This window comes from Barbus barbus (genome assembly GCF_936440315.1).
Source record: "Barbus barbus genome assembly, chromosome: 24".
Lineage (NCBI taxonomy): Eukaryota > Metazoa > Chordata > Actinopteri > Cypriniformes > Cyprinidae > Barbus > Barbus barbus.
In genome coordinates this window covers 21,780,735-21,808,498 of record NC_136752.1, presented here as the reverse complement: position 1 = coordinate 21,808,498, position 27,764 = coordinate 21,780,735, and the positions used below count along the sequence as shown (strand labels likewise).

General features: G+C 36.3%; 1 protein-coding gene across 1 annotated transcript; it reads left to right on the top strand.

Moving 5' to 3' along the window:
* Window positions 1-1,865: 1,865 nt before the first annotated feature.
* tnfrsf21 (tumor necrosis factor receptor superfamily, member 21) lies at window positions 1,866-27,726 on the top strand. Its single transcript, XM_079376045.1, has 6 exons — window positions 1,866-2,327; window positions 7,112-7,751; window positions 9,204-9,731; window positions 16,625-16,890; window positions 24,666-24,879; window positions 26,406-27,726. The coding sequence occupies exons 1-6, from the start codon at window positions 2,244-2,246 to the stop codon at window positions 26,633-26,635; spliced, it is 1,962 nt and encodes a 653-aa protein (XP_079232171.1). The 5' UTR covers window positions 1,866-2,243; the 3' UTR covers window positions 26,636-27,726.
* Window positions 27,727-27,764: the final 38 nt, after the last annotated feature.

Sequence of the window (27,764 nt, the reverse complement as noted above, 5' to 3'; positions counted from 1 at the left end):
GTATGCACATGCATTATTTATTGAATATATATGTAAAATTTTTATAGAAACACCTTATTTATATAGTTCCTATTTACATATATTTTTATATGTCTTATTTATGTTTTGTGTTAATAAATACATTTGATACTTTATTACATTTTGTGTGTGTATACACACACACTGCCGTTCAAAAGTTTGGGATGAGTAAGATTTTTAATGTTTTTTATTTATTTTTAACTTTCTTATGCTCATCAAGGCTGTATCTGTTTGATCAAAAATAAAGAAAGAATAATTTAGAAAGAATAATAATAAAGAATAATTTTTTGAAATATTATTGCAATTTAAAATAACAGTTTTCTAGTTTAATATACACTCTAAAAAAATTCCTTGAAAGAAAAGGTTATTTGGCTCGTAATCATAGGGGAACCACTTTTGGTGCTGTATAGCACCACATCTTGGTGCTTCAGTGGTTCTTCAACAGGTTCTTTGGGGCTATATAGCACCGCTACCATATACAGAACCTATTAAGCTCCTGTATGGTTCTTCAGTGGTTCGTTGGGGTGATTAAGGTGCTATATAGCACCACTGCCGTACAAAGAACCTGTTAAGCCCATTTAAAGGTTCTTTATGAGCCAAAGAACTACTGTTGGTGCTGTTTAGCACCATTTTTGTTGAAGAAATACAGTGCAATATGGTACCTCTTATGGTTCTACATAGCAACATTTGACAAAGTTGCTGTATAGCACCTTCAAAGATATGGTGTTATATAGCACCAAAAGTGGTTCCCCTATGATTACAAGCCAAGAACCACTTTTAGTGCTATATAACACCATTTTTTAGAGTGTACTTTAAAATATATTCCTGCGAAGCAAAGCTGAATTTTCAGCATCATTACAGTCTTCAGTGTCACATGATCCTTCAGAAATCATTCTAATATACTGATTTATAATCACTGTTGGAAACAGTTGCGCTGCTAAATAGATTTAGGAACATGTGATACTTTTTTCACGATTCTTTGATAAATAAAAAGTTAAAAAGAAAAGTGTTTATTCAAAATTTTGTTACAATATACTCTACTATTCAAAAGTTTGAGGTCAGTCAATTTTTTTCTTTCTTTTTTTTTTAAAGAAATTAATACTTTTATTTAGCAAGAATTTGTTCAATTGATACAAAGTGATAGTAAGAAAATATTTCTATTTTGAATAAATACTGATCTTTTTAACTTTTTATTCATAAAAGAATCAAAGCAAAAAGCATCACAGGTTACAAAAAATATTAAGCAGCACAACAGTTTGATTATGATCTGATATGAGTATATTAGAATGATTCCTGAAGGATCATGTGACACTGAAGACTGGAGTAATGGCTAATGAAAATTCAGCGCTGCGTCACAAAATAAAAAGTATATTAAAATAAGAAACCAATATCAGAAATTGCAATTATATTTCACAATATTAGCCTACTGTTTGTTTCTCTATTTTGATCAAATAAATACAGCCTTGATGAGCACTTTGAAGAGACTCCATTAAAAAACTGATCCCAAATTTTTGAACGGCAGTGTATATAAACTATTTGTACAAGTGTTCATATTAACATATGTAAATTATGCAGTACGTTATATATGTTTTTATACATTTTATATAGGGCTTTATTATATAAGTTAAAAGGTTAAATTGAGGTCACATCGTCCAGTTTACTGTAATGATTTGCCACAAAGTGTGGCACAATGATAATAATTAACTTTATTACTGTGTGTAGGCGTACGGTACACATGTGCAACACCTTTAGTCATACTATTTGTTAGTCTACCGCCCTGTAGTAGGGTAGACAACCCCCCCCACCCCGCCAGTATCTTCCCGGAAACCGGCTCGTATCAGGCCCGTGATACGGCGTGCGGCGGATACAAGCAGCCAGTGGCGAGTTTCGGTCGTGACGCGTGTCGCCAGGACCCGCCCATCACCCGCAGCCTGTGTTTGCGGCACAGGGGATCCGTAACCTGGACAAACAGCAGCCAGACTTCAGTCCACAGATCCATCCATCATCGCTATGGGAATTATAGCGTTCTTCTTCCAAAACGAAGCGCTTATCCCCTACTACTTGAAACCCGTGCACGCCGGGGCACAGACTATACAAAGGCGTCAGTGGACGGAATTTGTACACTGAGGCAATAACCCAGCAAAGGGACAATACCTCACAACAATGTGGGTGTCCTGTTGATGCGGAGATGCTGATGCTCCACCTATGAAGCCGAAAAGTAACAGATGTGGACCTGGGCATATTTAAACAAGAGTGAATCCACTAGGACAATGCCTGGTAAAATGTCTCAGACTTGGTCGTTGATAATGGTAAGTGGAGGATACATTTATTTACGCATTACGCTTCTCTTGTCCTCTGGAATATTCTGGCTTTTGTTGGATTTAAAGGGACAGTAGAGGTACCTGGTGTCGCACTTAGTGTATACTACTGTAGTGAGGATGGAGCCCAAACAAAAGATGAGGACAGGATAATAAAACACATATTTTCCTTTTAAACGAATTAGTAGTTAAGGTGGCACACCTAGGCTTATAACACAGCTTAAATGGATAAACACAGTCTTATTGTAGGCTATTGTTTGTGGTAGTAATTTCACACATTATCCTACATTAGTCAATATTTAATAATAAAAACGTTAAATTACAATTCTATCAAATGTGGAATTGTTAAAGGTTAAATTAGGGACACTACTTGACCTATTTTAAGCTGTATTAAAATGGGAAGTATTTTTTTTTTCCTCTTGAGTGTACATTATTTTACATGGTTGTAGTTATTAGGGCTTAATAATATTCCTACTTATTAGTTTACAGACATTTGCTTTACTTTAAACTGCTGCCTTGTTAAAATTTTAAAGACATTCACTTAATGGCGTTTTTGTTTTGGAAATATTAACCAGTTTACATGACTTAATATGCCTAGTGTGTTGTAAAGATTTACATTACTTAATATCCTCATGCGATAGGAAGTCAGCTGAGGTTAATTTGGTATATCACTTCAGACTGGCTCATCCATTAGCAGGCCTTTATTAGGGGACCTTTAAATCCCATAATTCAAACAGCTTACTGTTGCTGTTCAGTTTTCAAAAATTGGATTCAGTTGTTTGATACCATCCAGGCTAATATGCATTGGTAGTCTCACAACACCAGAAGGTTTAGCAGTTTACTCCGTCGGTTTAAATCATCCACGCACCCTTGAAAAAACGTATTTATTGGTGTGACGCAAATGATGCAATGTGTTTGGCAGGTGGCCTGACATTTGCAGGCATATTCCTCGCTCATTCATGCCGCCTGCAGACTCGTTGGCTGTTGTCGATTATAAAATGGGCATGAATGCCTCCAGACAGGGAGTGTTTGTTCTTGCTTTGCAGTCTTCAGTTATGATGTATCAGAGGTGTAACAGGTGCCCTGTTTGTCTAGCAGAGTCTGGCACATGGTGTATCACATCTGTCCCTGTGTCTGTTCTGGTAGATTTGCATGCTATGTTTGTCTTGAGGACAAAAAACGTCTGCAAATCTGCCCTGAAGTTCATAGGCAAATTCAATGAGACACACCCCATCTTAGGGGGTTGTTCTATGACACTTTTACATTTAGTCTCCCCACATATGTTCAGTATTTAGTTACATCGTTGATTACTCGCTAAGTATAAATGAATGTGAAGTTATGTTATTCTGCATGCACAGATTGCAAGCTCATGTATCAGCGAAAAGCCAAGTCCTTTTACTCAAAGGTTAGTCAGGAAACCCCATGAGTCATTACAAAACATCATTGCTCATAAGAGGAGCTCAGTCAACAATCAAGCCTCGTAAAGCGTAAATTATGGTTTTAAATATCCCGCTTTAACCTTGAAAATCTTAGAATCTTAAAATCTGTATTGAACGTTTAGACAAAATATGAATAATATGCTTCTATAATATGTTTGTAGAACATTTAATACACGAGGCTTTTATGGTGCATATAGTATGATATAGTGAAACACAGATACATAGTGTATACTCGAAGAAGGAAAAAACATCTCAGTTTTATTTAGAAGCACCAAACTGAGCAAAATTGCCCAATTTGGTGTAGTAGTTGATATTTACATGGCCAATAGTATGATGAGGTTCTGACAGCTTATGACAGTATAGCAGACTACTTGCATAAAAAGCATGTAAATATCAGTTGTCTATATCTCAGTTTTATTATGAAATCACTGTTTTTTTTATTATGTATAGGGCAAAACATAATACAGTGCAATAAAGCCTGTTTTATCATGTTTGACTCTTAAATTTTAACATGATTTTCCAAAAAAAGTATGTATAATTGTAAACATTACAGTAAATCCATTAAATGTTCATCATGAAATATTATTAACAATATGAAAATTATTCTTATGCTCACTTAATAAAAATCAGTAAAGATCGCAGAGGGGTAAAAAGTGTACCACAACCTGAAGAGGACACTTTTAGAACTATTCTAAAAGGCCTTTAACTTGATTAAAAAAAGTATGAACTGTTATTCAGATGACAGAAAGCATGTAGCAGATGGTGTAAAACACTTTTTTTTTTTCCAGCAAAGTTTGATCATGTTGTAGAGGCCTTAGAAATGTGTGTATCAAATGTAGTAGGCTTCGTGGTTAATATCTGTTTTCTGATGAACAGAAGATAAAAGCTTAGCCTTAATTAAATTTAAGAAGCTCGTTTGTTGTTTCGCATGGCCTTACAGGTAATAATCCGTCTGCTTAACATTTTGAATAAATATTTATGATTTTTTTTGTATAGCCTACGAGTTTCTATGAAAATGGCACTTTGAAGGTCACAGCTATAAAAGGGTTCGTTTTGAATCGGTGCCAGAACTGCATATTTCCGAATGTCGAGACATTACACAGACATGGATGGCAAGAATGCATATACACTCTCACATAAGAAGTCATATTTATATAAGCTTCCATAAAAATGTCCAAATTAGGTTTCGCACAAGTGTCCTTTTAACCCAGACACTGTTTCGGGTGGGATGAGAAGTTGGAGTTGTAACATGTCTTAGTGTTTTGTACATCACGTCCCTTCTCGTGCTTATCAAAAGCAAGAGTGCGTGAAAAAGTGTTCCTCTTATCTTGGGTTGCCAGTTCCTCTTTCCAGAACCGTTTGAAAGAAAAAACGATTTGTGAGACAACAATGTACTCATTCTTCGCCTTAGAAGCACACTAAGCATACAGACATTGTCTTGTCATCAGTGAAGTTGTCCTCCTCGCTGCCGACTTCAAACCCTCGTCTGTTAGCTCACTGCTGGCCCTCTTCTAGAGCTAAGGGCGCTGGGAAAGCACAGCTTTGTCTAATTGCTATTCATGTTCAGTCTGTCGTCCTGAAACAATCCCCATCACCTCACGAAGAGCAACACATGTATCCGAGCACAAGTGCTCTGGCATCATCCTGCGGTTCCCAGCGATGGCAGTATGTGTTGGCTGGAGAATATTAATGTCATGTTTGTTTTGATTCAGCCCTCCCTGTATTAGCAAGGAAATTAGTCTCCTGTGCTTTTATACTAGTCTTCTGTGCGGTCTGTTGTTGAGGAAATGTAGTAAAACTCCAGGGGATTCATGATCAGCAGTTAATAGAACTTTGTGTTTAGAAACTGATGATGCAGCGAGGCCCTTGTGTGCCGGGCTTTCCAGCATCATAATGTTTGGTGACAACGTTTGTACTGAGCCCAAGATATCTGTCTTGGCCAAAGCCCCATTTAGATGCCCAATTAAAATGGGGGCTAGCATCATAAAGAATATTAGGTGCAGTCAGCTTTGCTGGATGCGCCAGAGGAAAGAGGGGGGACCGTTATGATCGGAATTTGGCTTTCAGTGGGGCACGCTCAAAGCTGTAGTAACTTTAGAGCGGCTGTGTTTACAGGCTTCTTGTCATTAAAAGTTACTCTGAAGGTCACCGGGCTGAGAGAGTGCTGTCAATGCATTCCAGGGTTCCCTGTTGTTGGTCTGTAATGTGTTTTTGCATGGGTGATTTGTTGCAGACTGTGTAGACGTTATGCAGACTTAAGTGTTTTAGAGAGGAATTATGAGTTGCTTATGTTTCTCCTTGCATAGCTGGCTGAAGAGAACATATGCTTGTTGATCCGATCGATGCCACTGCATTCTGATGTCACAATATAAAGTTCTTGAGGTCATCTGCTCTATTTTGGGACATCAATATGCTCTTTGAGATATTGCTCATTATTTAAACTTTTGTACAGCATACTGTTGTGTTATTATTGGATATTTTTTGGTTAACAGTAAATGCACACATTGAAACAATTGTTATAATAATAACATTCTTTTACAGACTTCAGTTGAATGAAAAAAAGACAAATTCAACTGAAACAAAGCGTCCCACTCATCCTGGACAGTGTTTTTCACTGCATAGAGTGGTGAAACTTTGCAGTTTTTTAGTGGTATCTGATGAAATTGAAACAAGGAGACTTTGAAAATATTCCCATATCACTAATGTTCTGAAAGGAGCCATTTTATTTGAAATGAGACAAAGTTTCCTTTGTCTTATTTCAAATAAAATGGTTCGCACAATCTTCAATTTCAGTGATCATTTTTCAAAATTTTCCTAAATTCAGCAATAATGCTTAAAGTTGGGATGAAATGGAAGTTAATCTATTCTATAAATACACTCATTCGTGTGTTTTTTTCCCCCTGTGAAATGACAGACTTTTTGTATGAGGTATACTGGACTTCACCAATCATTTTGTCCAAATAAACCTACCCCACCCTGCATTTTTTCCAATAACTCATTTTTCTCTGATGTACATCACAACATGGAAGAAAACATCTGTCGCTACTTCCATTTCATCACAACTTTAAATGACTGAATTAGTGACTTCCAGTGGTGATTATGAAATGTCAAATGTGTAGTTGTTGAAAAGACATGAGTATGTATCCATCAAACAAATTAAAGAACTTGATTCCTTTCTAGCACCAGTGGTTTTCTTTATCGTTATATTGTTGACTCTTCTTACAATACAAACCGACGCAGTGGTCATTCATGCTAAATAAGACATTTATTGTGTGTTTTGATTGTTTGTATTGTCATTGCATAACAGTCTTCTTGTTGTTCTTTCATTGCTGTTAGTTGCTGTTCACTGCGGTCAGTGATGTCTTAACCCACACACTGACCCCCAGCCCTACCACAGAGAAGCCCTTGTCTCCTCGACACTACCACCACACCGACCCCACCACTGGAAACAAGCTGGTGTGCGACAAATGTCCGGCAGGCACCTACGTGTCCTCCCACTGCACAGAGGCCAGCGTACGGGAATGCAGCCCCTGCCCAGACGGCACCTTCACCCGGGGCGAGAACGGTGTTCAGCAGTGCCACCATTGTCAAAGACACTGCCAAGCCCCATTTATCGAGAAAACTCCCTGTACGTCCACCACCGACCGGTTGTGCGTGTGTCCACCAGGCAGCTTCTCCCAGGGTGGAAAGTGTCAGCGGTACTTATTATGTGCATCGGGGTGGGGCGTCCGAAAGCGAGGGAGTGAGACAGAGGATGTGCGCTGCCGGCCATGTCAGCGTGGCACCTTCTCCGACGTGGCATCAGATGCTCTGAGGTGCCAGTCTCACACAGACTGCTCGTCTCTGGGCTTAACGCTGCTGATCAAAGGCACAGAAAAGACAGATAATGTGTGTGGGCCAACTCCAGCCAGTTCGGATGTCCTACTTGGAGAGGCCTCCGTTTCCACGGTTTCCAGCACTGAGTCAGCATATAGAGGTGAGAGTGAATAAGCTCAGTGAAGAGATATTCCTTACTGAATAGAGTGTGTCTAGTTAGCTAGACAAACTCACGACAGACAGACAGACAGACAGACAGACAGACAGATAGATAGATAGATAGATAGATAGATAGATAGATAGATAGATAGATGGATAGATAGATGGATAGATGGATAGATGGATGGATAGATAGATAGGTATTTGTTTTCTTTACTTTGTAGTGTTATATTCTCCTGGTTTGTTATACAAGTGCTTTCATCCTCCGGTTCCGTTACTAACAGCTCCCTCTTTTCAACTTGATTGCTCAACCCCTTCATCAACTTCCCTAATTTGGTGTTTAAATAAAGCAGTGGTTGTATGTGATGTTTTTGTGTATGTTCTTTAGAGGACTCTTTTTAAGCCTGTACAGATGTAGCTGTATGCGCTATAGCTTTTAAAATTCCCTGCTTAGTGCCTGCTAGGCACTTATTGTCTCATAATTATGTTATTCTTATTAACAATAGTAATAGTAATGATAATAATAAATGCATGAAAATTATTTAACACCTTTTAATTCGCACATACACAATCTATCAAGAGTTTTAATTCTTGGTAAGATTATTTAAATGTTTTTCAGAGAAAACTCTTGTGCTCAACAAGACTGCATAAATGTTTTTTGATCGAAAATACAATAATAAAAAAGAAATATTGTAAAAGAACTGTTTTCTTTTTTAAATATTTAAATAGATTTTAAAATGTCATTATTTAATAATTTATGATGGCAAAGCTGAATATAGTCTTCAGTGCCTCATGACCCTTCAGAAATCATGTGATTTGCTGATTTGGCGCTCAAGAAAAATGTCGTCTTCAATGTTGAAAACAGTTGCGCTTTTTCATATTTTTGTGGAAACTGTGATACATTTTTTTCAGAAGCCTTTGATGAATAAAGTTCAAAAGAACCTCATTTATTTCAAATAGAAGTCTTTAGTAACATTATAAATGTTTTTTGTATGGTCAGTTTTGATTAATTTAACAAATCTTTGCTAAATAAAAGTGTTAATTTCTTAAAGAAAAAAACATTTACTGATCCCAAACTCTTGAACATTAGTGTATATGTAAAAATATGCAAAATCATAAAAAAAAGTGTTTCACCAACGCAGTCATTGTAGTATTAGTATTAATCTTTGTCTCTTATTTTCAGAAGAAAACTATTTCTGATTCTTTGCATTGACTTTAGTTTTTGGGTCAAATCTGAGCAGTTAAGATGAGAAATCCATGTGAGATTATGTTGGCTGAGCAGCACAGCTCCACTTGGCTATCTACACATGCCAGCTTGATGCTGGATTAAAGTTTTAGATACTCTCCCTTCTGTTTTGTTGTCTAGGTTAAGCTCATCTTTAGGACTATATTTAATTCTCTCTCTCTCTGTCTCTGTTTTTGTCTGCAATTATACGATCCACTCTGCACACAGCAAGTACTGCAGTTTTAGCAGCTACAGAGATCCAGGATACAGCCGAGCCGGACCTCAGTAGCACAGAAACGACCCTCGCAGCTGAAGAAGACATTTTCACAACCACAGCTTCCTCCAAGGCTAGTGATGAGGATGGTGGACTCTTAATCGCTGCAACTCAGGACCTCCCTAAATTGCAAAACAAGTTTTCCTTATCTCGAGACCCCCAGCTTGCCAATCAACAGGCCATGGAGACTCTGTCTGAGGGCAAAGCCCAAGGTTTGGGCTACCGGCCCATCCGCAGGGGTGCACCGAGGCCTAGCACGCACAAGCACTTTGACATCAATGAGCACCTGCCTTGGATGATAGTCCTGCTGCTTCTGCTGGTGCTGGTAGTGATCGTGGTGTGCAGCGTAAAGCGCAGTTCACGAGTGCTGAAGAAGGGTCCCAGACAGGATCCCAGCAGCATCATGGAGAAAGCCATCCACAAGAAGCCCAGCTCTCCAGCGCAGACTAAGGAGAGATGGATCTACTATTCAAATGGACAGGGTGAGTTATGTTTTTGCAATTTTATACATATATTTCAATATTTTGTGTTTGCTTACAAAACTTCTGTGATGGAAATAATGAGATGGGAGGAAGACCTATATTTCAGTGCTTTTGTGAGCAAACTTCTCAGAGGAACACAATAGTTTTGCAAGAGAATACTATAGCACTAAAAAATATTTTTTATGTCCTGTTAAAAGCTCCAGAACAAAATAGTCTGAGAAGTCTGACTCTTATTTTTTTTTGTAATTGTTTAATTTTTTAAAAAAAAAATTTCGTCAAAATGTTTATTGAAAGTGTCATCAAAATACCTGATTAAATTGACGAGTCCAAACTATTAAAAAATCTATTTAAACTCCAATTATAAAAATATATATTGCCAAGGTACGTATTTTCAGAGGGTGTGAAGAAGTTTGTAGAGGCAAACATTTGGACATAGTGTGAATAGCATTTAAGTGCTAATGTAAATTCAAATGTACACTAATGTTATCCAAACGAATAACTTTATTAAAGGTGATGTGTATTTTTTAATGTTAAAATACATTCTCATATCCCAGCTTATCTGTAAGTAAATCATTCGTAGGTTGATTTTCCCAGAAAACTGTAAACACTCTGGTGGTTTCAAAACATTGCTCCGTTTGTTTGAGAATCCCGACCAGCACAGCAACAGCAATGCAACCAATGGCAGGCTGGCAGAGTGTCCTCAAAAAGGAAAACTTCACACGTTTTACCGGGGACTAGATTGATGTATGCCATTTATGGATTTGTGAATGGCATTGTTAATGACTAGACACCCAGGACTTTGCAATCTGAATAGTGATACAATAAAATTATAATGCACCAGTGCGTATCATATTGAGAACTTCAACAGTTACATAACCAAGCCCAACGTCAAGATCACCCCTCGTGTTCTGTCAGTCACATGATCATACAGAACCTGATTTCCTTCTGTTTCCCATTCTGCTCCTTGGGTAGCATTTGCTTCATGTCTCTGGTATTTCTCTTTCTCTTTTATTATTTATTTCATACTCTCTGCCCCATAACCTGGTTGTTACTATGCATCAGAGGCTGTTAGGCTAGTTGGGGCTGTGGCAATGGGAACCAGCTTACTGTATATCAGCCTCAGATATCCGCCTGTGTGTGTATGCTTGTGCAGCTGGAGCCAGATTATTCCAGTTCTTTGTGGTTTGAGAGCTGCATGGCCTGGTGGGAGATGAGTGGAGGTTCTGACTAATGTGACATGAGAGGCCTGAATTCAGGGAGCCGCTGTATGTTCTGCAGGAACCTCACGCTTGAGCAAACACCTAGTCATAATTTTTTAGTATGCAACTCATCCCACACCATTTGTGCTAAAGATGTGAGTGGAACATTAAATCATGTATAGGATAAAATGAGTAAAGTGAAGTGACATACTGCCAAGTATGGTGACCCATACTCGGAATTCGTGCTCTGCATTTAACCCATCCAACGTGCACACACACAGCAGTGAACACACACACACACCGTGAACACACACCCGGAGCAGTGGGCAGCCATTTTATGCTGCGGTGCCCGAGGTGCAGTTTGGGGTACGGTGCCTTGTCAAGGGCACCTCAGTCGTGGCATTGAAGGTGGAAGAGAGCGCTGTACATTCACTCCCCTCACCTACAATCCCTGCCGGACCTGAGACTTGAACTCGCAACCTTTACGAGTCCAACTCTCCAACCTTTACGAGTCCAACTCTCTTTTTTTACAGCTTTGTGGACTTCCAACAATTACTATTATTTAGATATTACTATTATTTATGATGAATAATTATATCAACAAAATCACCACTATAAGAGTAGTTTTATGATATTTTATTGTTAATTGGCCTTGAAAATAGTGGAATATCAAGGAAAGGGGGAACCAATGACCTGCTCACGATCATAAAATGTAAAAAAAAATGTTAAACACTTCCACCAGGTGCAAAAAAAAAAAAGACTTGTGCTATTTTTACTGCTGTGTTTTTCTCCCTTGCACTCCTAAAACGTGAACAATTTCATTGTTTATTGACTTCGGCGAGCAAAGAATTTATTACATGCTGAACTTTTGAATTAAACTGAGATAGTAGAGCCTCTTCGAATCATGATAGAAAGCACAGGTAACCTTTACACAGGCGGTTGCCTTCGCAAACACAACACAAAACATTTCCCTAATGCATTCAAGGTGTGTAATTGGGCGGCCTGAAGTGCATGTGTGTCCGTTTACTACATTAGTGAAATAATGGCCATAAAGGGCCGCATGGGAAACATATATAAAGATGAAGGAGTGATCGTACAAATAATGAATTCTTTCATTGGAGGTATAACAAAGCACGCATAGCGGAGATCAAAGACGTAGAACCACCCGCATGTACACCTCATATAACAACCTCTGCAATAGGTGTTATCTATAAAAGCCCACTGCCCAGAATCAGGGTGGGCTGGGGCTTTTATAAGAGACGATTAGGAACTTCATGGGTGAGCTCAACTTTGGCAGCATTTTGTTTAGGAGTCAGGGAAACTCGGGGGAAGCTTGTAGGATCCCCTTGCTAGTGAACCTCCCCTGGTCTTCATCAGGCGAACGGTTTCATTGTTTTGATGGGGAAGTGGTAATTACTGTGGCTGGTATGGTGTCAGGGATTTATGGGATGACTGCGTTGCTGCGAGACATTCCAGCAAAGCCACCACGGCGACTCACTAAAAGGGGGAAGTCCTGACTCCCTTTGAGGATTCCTTTGTTTTACAGCCAACCTAGACCTGTTGCAGCTGGTTTGCCACCTCATTTGAATTCTCATATGAAGACGTTACGCTTTGTTCTGTTGTTAACGGCTGTGGCTGATAAGCTAATGTCTTTGTACATGCAAAAGAGTCATAAGGCATTTCTCCACTTTTACATATCGCATCCCTAATTACAGCTGTTATTAAGATGGATATATGGTGGTCCGATCACAAGTGGTCAGCCATTTACGCCTAGTATGTGTCTCAAATATCATCTCATGTGACAATTAAATACTGTCCAGCATTATGCAAAGCTTTACTTGAAACCATTTTTGCTCCGAAATAGCAGAAATTGAAGAAATGCCAAGTAGCATGTTAAATTAAATGTAAAATTGTGAAGTAGAAAGACTGAAATGGTCATTTCTTGTAAAATTCTTCAGTAATCTAAATAATCTAATTAAAAAAATTATTTGATTCAATGTACTTTTTGAGCATTTCCAGCACATTTTAACAATACCATGATCATTTTGATCTTTATAACCGTGATATGAAATTGTCATAGTTTCATTGCTAGCATGTACTGTACTTTTATGCACTGTAATATTTTTAAAAACATTTAAATACAGTTTAACATAAAATATATATTGTATTTATGGAAAAATAGAGGGGTTGGTAAGATTTTTTTTAGTCTCATAGCTCACCAAGGTTGCATTTATTTAATCAAGAATACAGTAAAGACTAAAGAAAAATATTTTGTATTTGTTATATATATATATGTCCATCTAAAAAAATTGAATATCATGAAAGTTTTTTTTTTTTTTATAACTTATTTCAAAAAGTGAAACTTTCATATATTCTAGATTCATTATATGTAAAGTAAAACATTTCAAAAGTTTTTTTGTTTGTTTGTTTTAATTTTGATGATTAGAGCGTATAGCTCATGAAAGTCAAAAATCTAGTATCTCAATTTTTGAATATTTGCATTTGAGTGTCATTAAATTACCATCCCTTCAAAATAAATTTCGGGTATCTCTTGTTCTTTGAAACCACAATAATGGGGAAGACTGCTGACTTGGCAATACTCCAGAAGACATTCATTGACACCCTCCACAAACAGGTTAAGTCACAGAAAGTCATTACTGAAAGGGGTGGCTGTTCACAGAGTGCTGTATCAAAGCATATTAAATGCAAAGTTGACTGGAAGGAAAAAATTGGGTAGGAAAAGGTGCACAAGCAACAGGGATGACTGCAAGCTTGAGAATACTGTCACGTATTGCATTTCATTTGGAAATCAAGGTCTGAAGACTGGAGAGACACAGAAGCCAAGCTGCTTGAATTCCAGTGTGAAGTTTCCACAGTCAGTGGTGCCGTGACGTCTGCTGGTGTTGGTCCATTGTGTTTTATCAAGTCCAAAGTCAATGCAGCCATCTACCAGGTAATATTGGAGCACTTTATGCTTCCATCTGCTGACAAGCTTTATGGAGATGCTGATTTCCTTATCCAGCAGGACTTTAGCACCTGCCCTCAGTGCCAAAACCACTTCCAAGTGGTTTGCTGACCGTGATATTACCGTGCTCGATTGGCCAACCAACATGCCTGACCTGAACCCCATATGGAATCTATGGGATATTTTAAAGAGAAAGATGAGAAACAGTCAATCCAACAATGCAGACGAGCTGAAGGCTCAATAGTTCCTCAGCAGTGCTACAGGCTGATCGCGTCCATGCCACACCTCACTGATGCTGGAGTTTGTGCTAAAGGAGCCCCGACCAAGTATTGAGTGCATAAATGAACATACTTTAAAGAACTCAAACTTTTCTGTTTTGCAAATCCTTGTTTTGATTGATCTTAGGAAATATTATAATATTTTGAGAAACTGTATTTTTGACTTTCATGAGCTGTAAGCTCTAATCATCAAAATTAAAACAAAAATCGTTTTGAAATGTTTAAGTTTACATGTAATGAATCTAGAATATATGAAAGTTTCACTTTTTGAAATAAGTTACCAAAAAATGAACTTTTTCACAATATTTAAATTTTTATATATATTCAGTGAATCTTTCTATCTATCTACTTAATCTTTATGTATTTATAATATCAAATATAATATAGATAGATGATAGATGAATAGATTTACTGTATATATTTAAAATAATAGTATAATAACAAATATTCAAGTCACAGTTTAAGAGTGTAAAAATAACATTGCACTTGCTGACTGAAGCACAAGCCTGGAAACATTTGTAAGCACACTGTACATTCAGATAGCAGCGACATGTGTTTTCCCAGCATTCCATAAAAGTTGCTTTTGGGACTAGGGCAACCAAGTCCATACCACAGTACAGTCATAGACAAGGAAGGTATCACGCGACCCATCGACTTTGGCCTAAATCACTCAGACAGAGCCCGTCCTCCTTTAACACGCTGTCATGCTGTAGCGACCTCTGGAAACAACAGGAGAGAGGATGGGCAGCCCGCAGGCCTTGGCATTTTTAGATCCGCAGTACAGTCTGTGGCACGCTATCCTCCTGAGAGCTCCAGTGAATTTGCTACAGATGGATCCCAAACGAGACAGATCTGGCTTACAGATAGATGCTCTAATACCTTCCAGCAGCAGTTGTCCCCTACATTCATCCTGTTACGCTGAACTCAGTCACGTTTATCTGCTGTAGAGACTAATTCAACATGGATTGCATTGATCTGTGCTATTTTACATTGGGCTCTCTTGATGAAAGCTTACATGATTTGTTCTTTTTAATGTTTTTTTTTTTTTTTACACAATTTTGAAGCGACAATACAATACAACTAGATTTGTACATTTACTGAAGAAAACATGATTGGTGCTTCCCTTAAAAATCTCCATAGGTGGAATGCAAAGTGTGTTGCTATGTTATTGCTAATGTTTTTAACACATTGCTATAGGTCTCTGTTGTATTCTGATCCAGTATTATTTTAGTTTCAATGATATACTATTATAGTTTCTTTTAATAGTTTTTGTTTATTTTATTTAATGAGATTTTATTTTTAGATTTTCTGTTTTTACTTAAATTTTTGTTTAATTTTTAGTCATTTTTTTCATTTATTTATTTATATACACATACTATGTTTACTTCATTTTAAACCAAAGCAAATTAAGAAATGTTGCCTTGGAAACTACCTGAAATAAAATAAATTTAAGTTTTAAAGATTTATTTAATTTCAGTTCACTTTTTTTATTTCAAGTAACAAAATATTATTTATGGTTTTAGTTTTACTTTTAGTCCTTTCCTCAGTGTGAATCTGGGATTTTCCACAAAGTCTGGGGGATTTTTTTTATTTATTTTTTTTGGTTTGGAAAAATCACTTAATACTAATGCTATTCATCTATTTGTGATTCGTGATTTCTCATTCTTGACTATAGCACAAATGGTGTGACATGATCTACAGCACATGCTGAAGTTTAATACTTTGGTTTGGGGCTGCGCTGAGATCCCTAACCCTGTGATCAAAAATTTGTATCAAGTGGAAATATGCCATATATGTGAGTATAGTGTGAGAAGAAAAAAAAACCTTATGCCTCCCTGGGTTTGCTTCAGGGGTTCACTCTTAAAAGGATTCCCTAGGAGGCATCTGTATGTCACTCTACACCAAAGTGTATAAACACAGGCATCAATCTAGGTCATTCGTATAACTTTATCCATGAGACAGTATGTCCCGCTGGAGCCGCCTGGTGCACTGTAACCCTAGAACGCTGCCCTTCTGCACTGTATGATTCCATTCCTCACTGTCTACTCTGTACTACGCCAACAGCACATCATGCCAAGGTTGTACTTATTTGATCAAAAATAAAAAACAGCACCACTTTGAAATAATACTACAATTTAATAAAACTGTTTTATATCTAACTGTAATTTATTCCTGTGATGTCAAAGTTTAATTTTCAGCAGCCATTACTCCAGTCTTCATTGAAATTTATCCTTGCTGAATAAACATAATAATAATAATAATAATAATAATAAAAAAAAAACATTCTGACCCCAAACATTTGAATGGTAGTGTATATCAACATAGCTGATATATCAGTACAGTTTGTCAAAGGTAATACATTGGGAGTGTTGTGTTGTGCATGTCTTTGAGGTTCAAACTACAGTTTACAGTTAGGTAAACATAAAACTGACCTTTCCTCTCATTCACTAGGTGTTGACATCTTGAGGCTGGTGGCAGCACAGATTGGCAGTCAGTGGATTGACATGTATAAATCTCTGGCTAGTGCCACCGAGCGAGAGGTGGCCGCCTTTTCCAACGGCTACTCGGCTGATCACGAGAGGGCATACGCTGCTCTGCAGCACTGGACCATACGAGACAGTGACGCCAACCTGGCAAAGCTGATCAATGCCCTTCACCGCCAACGCCGCATTGATGTGGTGGACAAGATACGTAGTGTCATGGAAGACAATCCTCAGGTGAGCAACTTTAGGTTTTAGGTTGACAATGAAGTTTTGTGAAAAAAAACAAATGTTTTTGGTTACAGATACCATTGTAAACAGGAGATTTTAGCCGTCAGCCATGATTATGCCATGAGGTGAGTCCTTTTCAGCTGGTCATGTGACCTGAACATGGCAGCATCCATTAGGCCAGAGGTTCTCAAGCTGGAGTCTGGGAACCACCAGGTGCAGGAAAATACTAGGGGGTCTGTGGAAACGTTTAGAGAAAAGCAATGGAATTAAAAAAAGAAAATAAAATAAATCTATAAACAAATAAATTGTATTAAAATAGAAACTTATTAAAATAAATAAATCAGAAAGGAAAATAAATGAATATAAAATGAAAATAAACAGTAAATTCATACATTGGATTAAAATAATTAATAGCTAAATAAACAAAAACTATTGCTTAAAATAAATAACATTTAAATAATTAATTAAAACAATAATTAGTTAAAATAAATATTTAGTCATTTACGTATTTAATTAATAAATATTAATCAGTAACTAAATAAGCAAAACAATTGAAAATACTAAAATTGTTAAAAGTAAATAAATACTTTTTGATTTTAAAAATAATACAACTGACAGTACTACTGAACGTTTTATGCAGAAAATATTTAGCGAATATGTTACTCATTTATCTTTTTTTTATAAATTGTATTAAAAATGATTTAAATCAAAAAGGAAAATAAATTAATATAAAATGAAAATACATAAAAATAAATAGTGAATAGCTAAATTAACAAAAACTATTGCTTAAAATAAATGACATTTACATAATTCAAGTAAATAAAGATCATATAAATATTTAGTCAAGTACTTATATTAAACGAATAATCAATAATTAAATAAGCAAAAACAATTGAAAAACATATTTTGGGGTTCTGTGGATTTTTATATAAAAATATAATTTATTAAAATAAAATAAAAAAAATAGGTTTTTAAAAATGGTTTACATTTTATAGTAATAAGTGTTTGTATTGTTGTATATTAGCAAACATCAAACCTGTCCTGTCATTGCCATGCCACAAGCTGCTGTATTAGTCAGGCCACAATAATGGATCAAATAGTCATGTGTATATAGTCTTACATAACACACACACCCCAGGTCTAATAACACCTAACTTAGATAATACGTGTGCAGAATAGTAAACAAACTACATGAGTGCATCGTGACTCCTGGCTGCATCCTATTGAGCTGCATTACTAATGACAAAAGCCTGACAGGCTACCGGAGATGGAGGATCAGTCATCAACTTTCATTTTAGAGTTTACAACCTTTCCTGTGTGCAGATATTATAAAGGCCACTTTATTTACTCTGTCCTTGTTTCAAGGTCATAGCAGATGGTGAAGTTAAGGCTTTTGCTCTCATTTTGATGCCACTGATATGACCAAGATAAAGTGAGATAAAACTCTCAGACTTATTTATATGTCTGTCTGTCAACACCACCTCATAATCACCTAATTGCCAGTGCGAGTGCTGACTTTCACTGAACGTTTGTGTGTAAAGGCAGAGCAAAGTCATCTCTCTGCGGAGCGCATCCTGTTCACCGTTTTAAAGTAATTCTCATACGTTCACTTCATTTGTCCTCATGTTTTGTTTATAAATCTGTATGTTTAAATGAATAGTTCACCTATAGATTAACATTAAAAAAGATGATAAAATATGAATATTTTATATATATATATATATATATTCATCAGTAACAACTAACCAACACAAAAGTAGTTGTTATCATTAACAACTAACCAACGTTGCCAGTGAAATGTAGTTTAAATTATTAAAAAAAATAAAAAAAATAATAATTAATTAAATTTGCAACCTTACTATTTGGAATCCTACATTTTATTGTATTGAATTTCTATTTTATTAAACTTTGCCTATCTAATTTGATGTTTATTGCTGGAAAACTACGTACCTGATCACCATTGACATTCATTGTATGGAAAAAGAGACATTACCATTTTCTCTGATTCCTTTTGTGAGTTTTTAAATATTATAAAATATTAATATTTTTAATTCACAGGAAATATAAGTTTATTAGTAACCACTAACCAACAGTTGGTCCCAAACTGGCTTTCACAAGTGAAATTTAGTTGGATATATCCATTTTTTTCTACCTTGGAACCCTGTCATCCATGTATTTTAATTTAATTTAATTGTGTTTTATTTTAATAAAATAAAGTCCATAATATGGCAAAAAATAAAAACAAATCCAAAACTCTTCTGTTTTCCATCCTCTCTGACTGTATTCAACTGCAGAAAGAAGGTTACACAAGTTTTTTAGCAACATGAGGGTGAGTAACTAATGACAGGACTTTTAATTTTGTGGTGAACCTCCCTTTAAAAGATGTGAACCATGGAATTAAATGGGCTTTGTCAGGGCATTCTCTCTTTCTCTGAGCAAAAACACAATGGTTCTTACAAGATCTGATATTGAATTAGCAATGCTGAATGAAAATGATGCAGCAATGAGGATGAAACATCATTACCATGACAGAGCGGCATTCATCAGAGCCACATGTTTGTAGATCAAATCACATGTATCCCATGCTCCACAGTGCCACAGCACGCATAACCTCCCGTCAGGAGAATGAATTACATGCGGTAAGAAATTGAAAGACATTAGTATCAAATTAGGAAGTCGTGGCCTAATGGTTAGAGAGTCGGACTCATAATCCAAAGGTTGTGGGTTCGAGTCTCGGGCCGGCAGGGATTGTAGGTGGGGGGAGTGAATGTCCAGCGCTCTCTCCACCCTCAATACCACGACTGAGGTGCCCTTGAGCAAGGCACCGAACCCCCAACTGCTCCCCGGGCGCCGCGGCATAAATGGCTGCCCACTGCTCCGGGTGTGTGTTCACGGTGTGTGTGTGTTCACTGCTGTGTGTGTGCACGTTGGATGGGTTAAATGCAGAGCACGAATTCCGAGTATGGGTCACCATACTTGGCAGTATGTCACTTCACTTCACTTAATGGTCTCAAAACCATTAGGACATTTGGATTATTTGGATATTTAGGTATGTTCCTTCTTGTTTCCAAATGTCTGGGAAGTAAGGAAGTCAAATGTTCAAATGTTTGATCTCTTGTACTATATAATTTCATATACACAAAAATTTCTCCTGGAATCGTGTGTTTTTAGTTCTTTTACTGCCTATAAACAGAATGACATGCACTTTTAGGAGTTACAAAGGATACAAAGTCATACCACTTGGACTCAGAATGCAAGTAAACTTCAGATAAGGGCCTCAGAGGATAAACACACCCAGTGCTCCACTTGTCATGGACGCCAGCCAAACACCCCCAGAACTTTTAGACGCCGTCACCAGCACTCAGTCTGTCCCGTGCTACTATTTATATAACATATTTTGACAGGTTTTCCAAACCATTAAGCAGAAACAAAGAAATCTTTCTCTTGAAATCTTTTTTTTTATGTAATGTTGAAGTTCCACTACCAAGCTTTGTATAGTCAGATGTGGACCATGCGCTGTGTGCTGTAGGTGGTCTTGTTGAGTCTGGAGCAGTGTTAGCTGCGGCTAATAAGATCAGTGTGGTAGTGACACACTTTCCACATCTGTGGCTTGTGTCCTGGTGGGTGATGGCACAGCGTTCATGGCGGCTCCTATGTTGTGGTTCCAGACGTTTACCAACAGCTTGTGTGCTGGAAATGAATAGAGAAGATATTTGGGTTTACACCCATCATCCTTCCTGCGACATGCAACTTGTCTGAACAGTAGACTGTGTGGTTGGAATAATGCATTTGTTGATTTCATTGAGGACCTTAGATGTGGAAGGAAGCCTCTAGTTTGTATTAGACAGTTCTAATACAAATGATATGGATTTAGCAATAATGTAATGTTGATATGTGTGGATATATATTACCATTCAGTTTTTGAAATAAATAAATACTTCTATTCAGCAAAGATGCATTAAATTGATGAAAAATGAGTGAAGACTTTAAAGTATTACAAAAAATTCTCTTTGAAAAATGCATTTCATGTGAACTTTCTATCAATCAAATAATCTATTTTATTAATATTTTTTTATTTCAAATTGTAATAATATTTAACAATATTACTGTTTTTTACTATATGTGTATGTGTGTATGTATATATGTATATTTTATATATATATATATATATATATATATATATATATATATATACACATACACACACACACACACACACACACACACATACTTAATATATGAAGAGTTCAGCTGCAAAAGCCTCTAAGTGCCGTCTGAAATTTTCATCTAAAAGGAGCTTTTTTATCAGGCTAATATGTTTAGGTTCAGTAATTTTACTCTAATTGCATAGAATAGGACCTATACATTGCCATTAGAGAAAAATTACTGAATCTAAACATATTAGCCTGATAAAAACACTCCTTTTAGATGAAAATTTCAGACGGCACTTAGAGGCTTTTGCAGCTGAACTCTTCATATATATATATATATATATATATGTCTCTTTTTTCTTGAAAATAATTGCATTTATTTAGATGCAGAATGTCTTTATGACCACATCAAACGGGAGACGTTTCTAATTTAGCCTCCGCTCCAGGCGCTCGTCAAACGAGCTCTTCAAATACACGCACAAAGCTGCCGGCGCATGCTGTAGCCTGTATCATTACATATCAGACAGCGAAAGAAACTACGTGCATGCATTGTCCTAGTTATGCCGTCAGTTAAGGCATGAAGTTACCAAAAAGGCGATTAAAGCTGCCTTAAAACTCTGTGCATGCATACAATAGGTTATATATGCATCACATTTAAGAACATGTCTCTGAAATGGTTTTAAAAACTGTCCTGAGTCACTCATCTAAAATACCCGATTCAACTCGTCCACTCATTAGTAGAGACTTTAAGACCTGAAGTGGGTCAGAAAAGGTAAAGAGATTTGTGAGAAAATAAGATGCGTGTCAGATCCACGTCACGCTCAGCAGCAGCTTTTAAAGCAATAGCTGGCAAATAAGCAAATAACCAGCTGCGGTGATGTCTATTAATCCAAGGACAAAAGTAAAAAGAGCAAATCAATAACTTCTATAGCTTTAAGGGGTTCATCTATATTTAATTTAGAATTTAGTGTTTGGTAACTATTCATTTTCTGTATATTTCTGCAGAAGGGCACAGGTATGTCATTTATTATAATGGGTTCATGTGAAGGTTGTTTTAAGTTCACTTAAATTAGAAGTTAAGTCTAATAAATGTTAAAATTGATAGCTCTCAAATATACTGTAATGCTGAATGGCTACAGTCAATGGTTAAATATTAAGGGGAAAAAAATCTAGTTTATAAAGAGATCAGTAGTATTGATATCAGTGATGCTGGCCTTCAATCATAAAAAAAGATGTCATTAAAGAAATATTAAAAATATACTGTCTTTGTTGTTTGTACATTTGAAGATTGAATGTGAAATTATTGCAATATAAAAGTATATTTAAAAACTTTAATGTTAGGTGGGATTAATTTTAGATTCATTTTAGATAAATGTAGTTCTAAATGATGATTATTATTTTTTAATTGATTGAGAGCACTAATATATACATACACACACACACACAATTTATAGAATTTATATTATATATAAATACGTTTAATATATAAACATAACATATTTTTCTTAATTATATACATGCATGTGTTAGTATTTATATATATATACACAAATATATTACATAATACACACATATATTATGTAAACAAACTTATTTTGGATGCGATTTAATCTTTTGACAGCATATATAAACATCTTTTATGTGAAATATCTTATTCAAGTCAGTACTAAATAAAAAATAACATGCATTTTGTATGATCCTTATTTTGGTAAAATTAACATTTGGCAGATTCTGAAAGGTGTATGTAAAGTTTTGACTTCAACTGTAAATGTGTTTGTGTGTGTGTGTGTGTGTGTATGACCCCAATGTTTTTGCATTGTAGTGTATATTTTACAGTACAGTATATACCCGAAATTAGGCATTTATTTGACACAGTATGTATATAAATATGTATGTGATTAGTTTTAAGATGAGGCACATTTAAACCTCAGTTGTCACTAGACTACTGTACAAATCTCATTCTCATTACTGCAAGGTTTTTTACAATTATTTTAGTTTTTTATATATATATATATATATATATATATTTAAAATAATTATTATGGACAATTGTCCTTCATATTACAGTAATTCTGTATGAAAATAAGCTTAATTGGCATGAAAATAATGGCTCATTGCCAAAAATCTAAATGATCCCTTTTTTTGTTCCATGATTTCACATTTGGATATAAACGAATAAACAATTAGCCAGGAATGCTCACCAGAGTGATGCATCTGTAATTGCTGCACTCATTCTGGCTTCCCTTGTAAAAAGTGGCTATTTTTGTATCTTGCATGTGCTGCGGCACACTTACTTCCTTCCTTTCGGCACTAACGCATGATTTCATGGACAGGGTGGAGCGGTTTTATCTGTTAGCTTAGTTCCTACTGTTGTTTTGTGCCAATTTTTGTTGTGTGTTTTTGTTGTACTGTTGTTGTGTGCCAAGATTTCTGAAGTCAAAGAAAACTCCCATCATTGCATAAATGTAGTGTATTGAAAAATTACCAGATTTTCTCAGAAAAAAACCCAAACACAATAGCACAAACAATGTAAGGACAGAGAAATATCCGAGTTCTGTAATGCTCCATTACTCATATATTATCTCGCTTGACCTCTTGTGTTGCCATTTTCCTGGTGGTGTCTTTGAGTTCAGAGCTTTTTTTCTTTGTGTGGGGTGACTAATGAATGACTAAATGTGATCTCTCGCCGTGGCACTCTGCCTTTTTATGTGGCATTGATTATTCACTGCTGATTCCAAGGGAAATTTTCCCGGAAATGGAGTGGTTTCCGTCCTTCCTATAATTTGGATGTTCCACTTCAGAAGTTTGAATACCTGCCCAGCCTATTATATGTTTCCTTGAATAGCTTATGTCAGGATTTCCCAATCTGGGAGTCACCAGAGCTTTCGTAGGAGTCACCAAGTCTATTTGATATTGACTTTAGCTACATTACAATCAAATAACTTTCAGATAACCCACCCGATCATACTACGCACACAAGATGTTGTATTTAAATTGGGCCTGCATATGGATTATGCTGAGCATGTTTTGTGGGTACGTTCACTTAATATGCATAGTTTGCTAAACTGGTGGCCACATTTGCCTTTAGTGTCCAGTAAAGACCGTGGTAATAAAATCCGGACTGCACCGGCTTCCTGTGAAGTGACTTGTTCTTGGAAATGCACCATTAATGTTCCAACAAGCTGGCATAACAAGTATGCTTTGCGCACAGGGGGTTTTGTGACTGTAACACAGGCCATGTCTCTGTGCTCTGTGGGCAGTGCATTTCTGGCTGTACTGTATCTTTTTCATCTGTCTTCCCCTGACGCAAAGGCCAACAGGGACAGGACTCATGTGGGTGGTCCAGGGCTGTGACGGCTGAACCCTTTGTGCTGACCCGGCCGTGAGCACATAGTGATACACTTGTAGAGCCCACACATTAATACAGTCATCGCTGTCTATTAGCAAAGACCCTCATTCTTTCAAATCCATTACTCACGTAATAGTTGTTCCAAGAAAACTTTGTTTGTTCTGACAGGATACACTTGTGGGTTCAGAATGGCACGAAAAAGAATCTCTATAGAAATGTGTGCCAGAATGATGTTCTCACCGCTGTCATTAACATGTACTGTGACACCTCTTTTGCTGTAGGTTGACCTGAACGAGCTAATGGCGGTTGTGAATGTAAGCCATTGTCTGAGCCCCAGCCATAAGCCTTTCAAGTCGCCTGGTGTGGTGGTGGAGCAGTCCCCCATGGAGCGCACCAAAGGATTCTTCACCGACGAATCAGAGCCTCTGCTGCGCTGTGACTCCACTTCCAGCAAGGACTCTGCCCTCAGCCGGACAGGCTCTTTCATAACCAAAGGTAAACGCATGTGAATAAACACTAGGAAGAAAAACACAACAATAAAAAGTTAGAAATAATAAACACATAATGATATATATTTAATAAGTATTTTTATTATATTTCAGATTATCAAAATGTCACTTTAAATTAAAATATAAAATTTAAATGTAATTGATCATTTAAGTGCTCCGAATTCCTCAGAGATTTAAACAGTTTTCACTGAATACTTGGGTAGAGTGTTTAATGAGCTTTATTAAAATGTTCTTTTACTGTATATGGCCTCCTTGTGGATGTTTTATGTTTCTGCATAGTATGTTGAAACATTTCAAATATGCAAAATATTAATTGTTACCTTTTTAATTGCAATAGATCGTTAAATAATTTAGTAATATTTTTTAAAATATTAATATTTTGTTCTGTTCTCATAATTTAATCATTTCAACTAATGAATGTGTAATTAAATTCAAATTGAATTGTTTTTGCACCTTTTGTGTGGTGAAAGGTACTATCTTGTAATATATCGCCCCCTCGTGGATGCTTTGTTTCTGCATTGTATGTTCAACCATTTCAGATAATTCAATAATTTAAATCTAGAAATGCTAACTTTTTGATTGCTAGAGCCTATAATACTTATGTATTAATCATGTATTAAATGCGGTTTTATTTTATATTAGTAACATTTTGAAATCTTAATAAATAAAAATAAATGTATATATTTTAAAGCATTGAGTCTTATTAACATAAATATTATTCTGTTCTTATATTAATTAATAATTAAGTAATAAGATTAAATTTTAAATAACAGTTAAGTGTCCTACGTTGTTCAGGGAAATGTTTAGTTTAGTTATAAAGCACATTTAAAAACAACAGGAGTTGCAACCAAAGTGCTGTACAACAAATATAAAACAAAGTAAAAACATACCCAATCAAGACAAACAAAGGGACAAATAAAGTTTTACACCCTCAAACAGAATTAAAACATACTGAATATAAATGGGGTTTCAAAGCAAATTTAAACAAAGAAATAGAAGGAGAAGCTCTTATGTGGAGGGGAAGACTGTTGCGGAGCCTAGGTGCTGCCACCGCAAAAGCCCGATTGCCTTTCGTTTTAAAATGTGAACGAGTAACTGAGAGAAAAAATTGATTAGAAGACTGAAGAGATCTAGTGGTGGAATGCGGAATGAGGAGATTACAGATATACTGGGAAGCATAACCATGTAAAGCTTTAAAAACTTTAAATCAACAATAATTAAACAGGTTTGCCCAAACTAGAGTGTTTGCACTTTTAATGTGGTAAAAGCAAATATGTTGCCTCCTTGTGGATGCTTTATGTTCCACTATTAAACTATACAAACTATCAAAAGAAATGCTAGTTTTTTTCTTCTTGAGCTGTGATTTTTCATCACACCATCTGCTATTAAATATAAAACTTTTCTTTAAAATTTGCACTCCTCTTTTTGTATATGGTCAATAAGACTATTATGAATAATAAATCCTAAAATGTTTGTTTTATTAATGACAGCACTCAATCTTCTGTCCCACAGAGAAAAAGGACACGGTTCTGCGGCAGGTGCGTCTCGACCCCTGTGACCTGCAGCCCATCTTTGACGATATGTTGCACATTCTCAACCCTGAGGAGCTCCATGTTATTGAGGAGATCCCGATGGCGGAGGACAAGCTGGACCGCTTGTTCGAGATAGCAGGGGTGAAGAGTCAAGAAGCAAGCCAGACGCTGCTCGACTCAGTCTATAGCCACTTGCCTGACCTTCTTTAGGTCTTTACATCTCACTATTGTCAGCTACAGAAACAAAGTGACGGACACACAGATGTACTCTCACTCCGTGACATGCACGTAATATTAAAACCTCTGGAATGCTCAGACAGGAGTTTATCTGCAATCGAAGCCGCTCCTTGTGCTAGAATTCACAGAGCGTGGATGAAGCGTTCTCTTGAGCTCTTGACTGGATACAGCTGGTGTCAATGCTATAACCTCTCTAACATGCAGCATATTCTTGCACACACCTCAGCATGATGTCTAACTCAAAGCTATATGATGTAATTTATGAAACAATTTTGTAAATTGTTAAATCAAGCATTTAGTCCTTTGATGTTATGTTAAAATGTGTTTTTTATTGCTAGTTACAGATTAACGCATGCTAATGAGCAAGGTATTTTTGTTCCCTTTGTTTGTCTTTTTTATGTTCTCAAGTAATACCACTGTAGCTTTTTTAGATACTAATTTTATGTTTTATGTGATTTCAAGGGCATTGAAAATCATTCCAACTGGTTATGATACAAATCATGACTGTGGATTATGTGCATTCACTATACAACTCTCAAAATAAGCTCCATTCCCATGTGCTATTTCAATAATAGAGGACAAGAAGCAAGTATGATCGCTAAGTAATTTCACGCAGGCTAGAGTACCACCAAAAAAAGGCTATTTCACAACATTTAAATGTAGCATTTCAGTATTGATATTGCTGATGATGATATGTAGTACAGAGAGAATGTCTCTGTTAAATCAAGTCACTCTGGTGCTAGATGTCAAACTATGGGATAGATAGTGGTCCATTTTATCCCAATAACAGGGTGTTATGGTCATTTTGACCGCTGAACTTTAAAAAAAAGAAAAAAGAAAAGTGGGTCAAGATGAAACAGCAGTTGTACTGACTCTCCTGGATCTCAGGAAGAGTGTCAGATGAGCTGTTTGGAAACAAACAAAGACAGAATCATGGAGTGGAAAGCTAATATGTATTCTGATGGCTGTCTTAAAATATAACACATGTAACCAAGACATTTATTATTATTGTAATTATCATGTAACCTGGAAAATCAACAGATTAAAGTTTTTTTGTCATAACTTGTGGTTGTTTTCATGTGGTGTTTTTATAAATAGTTTA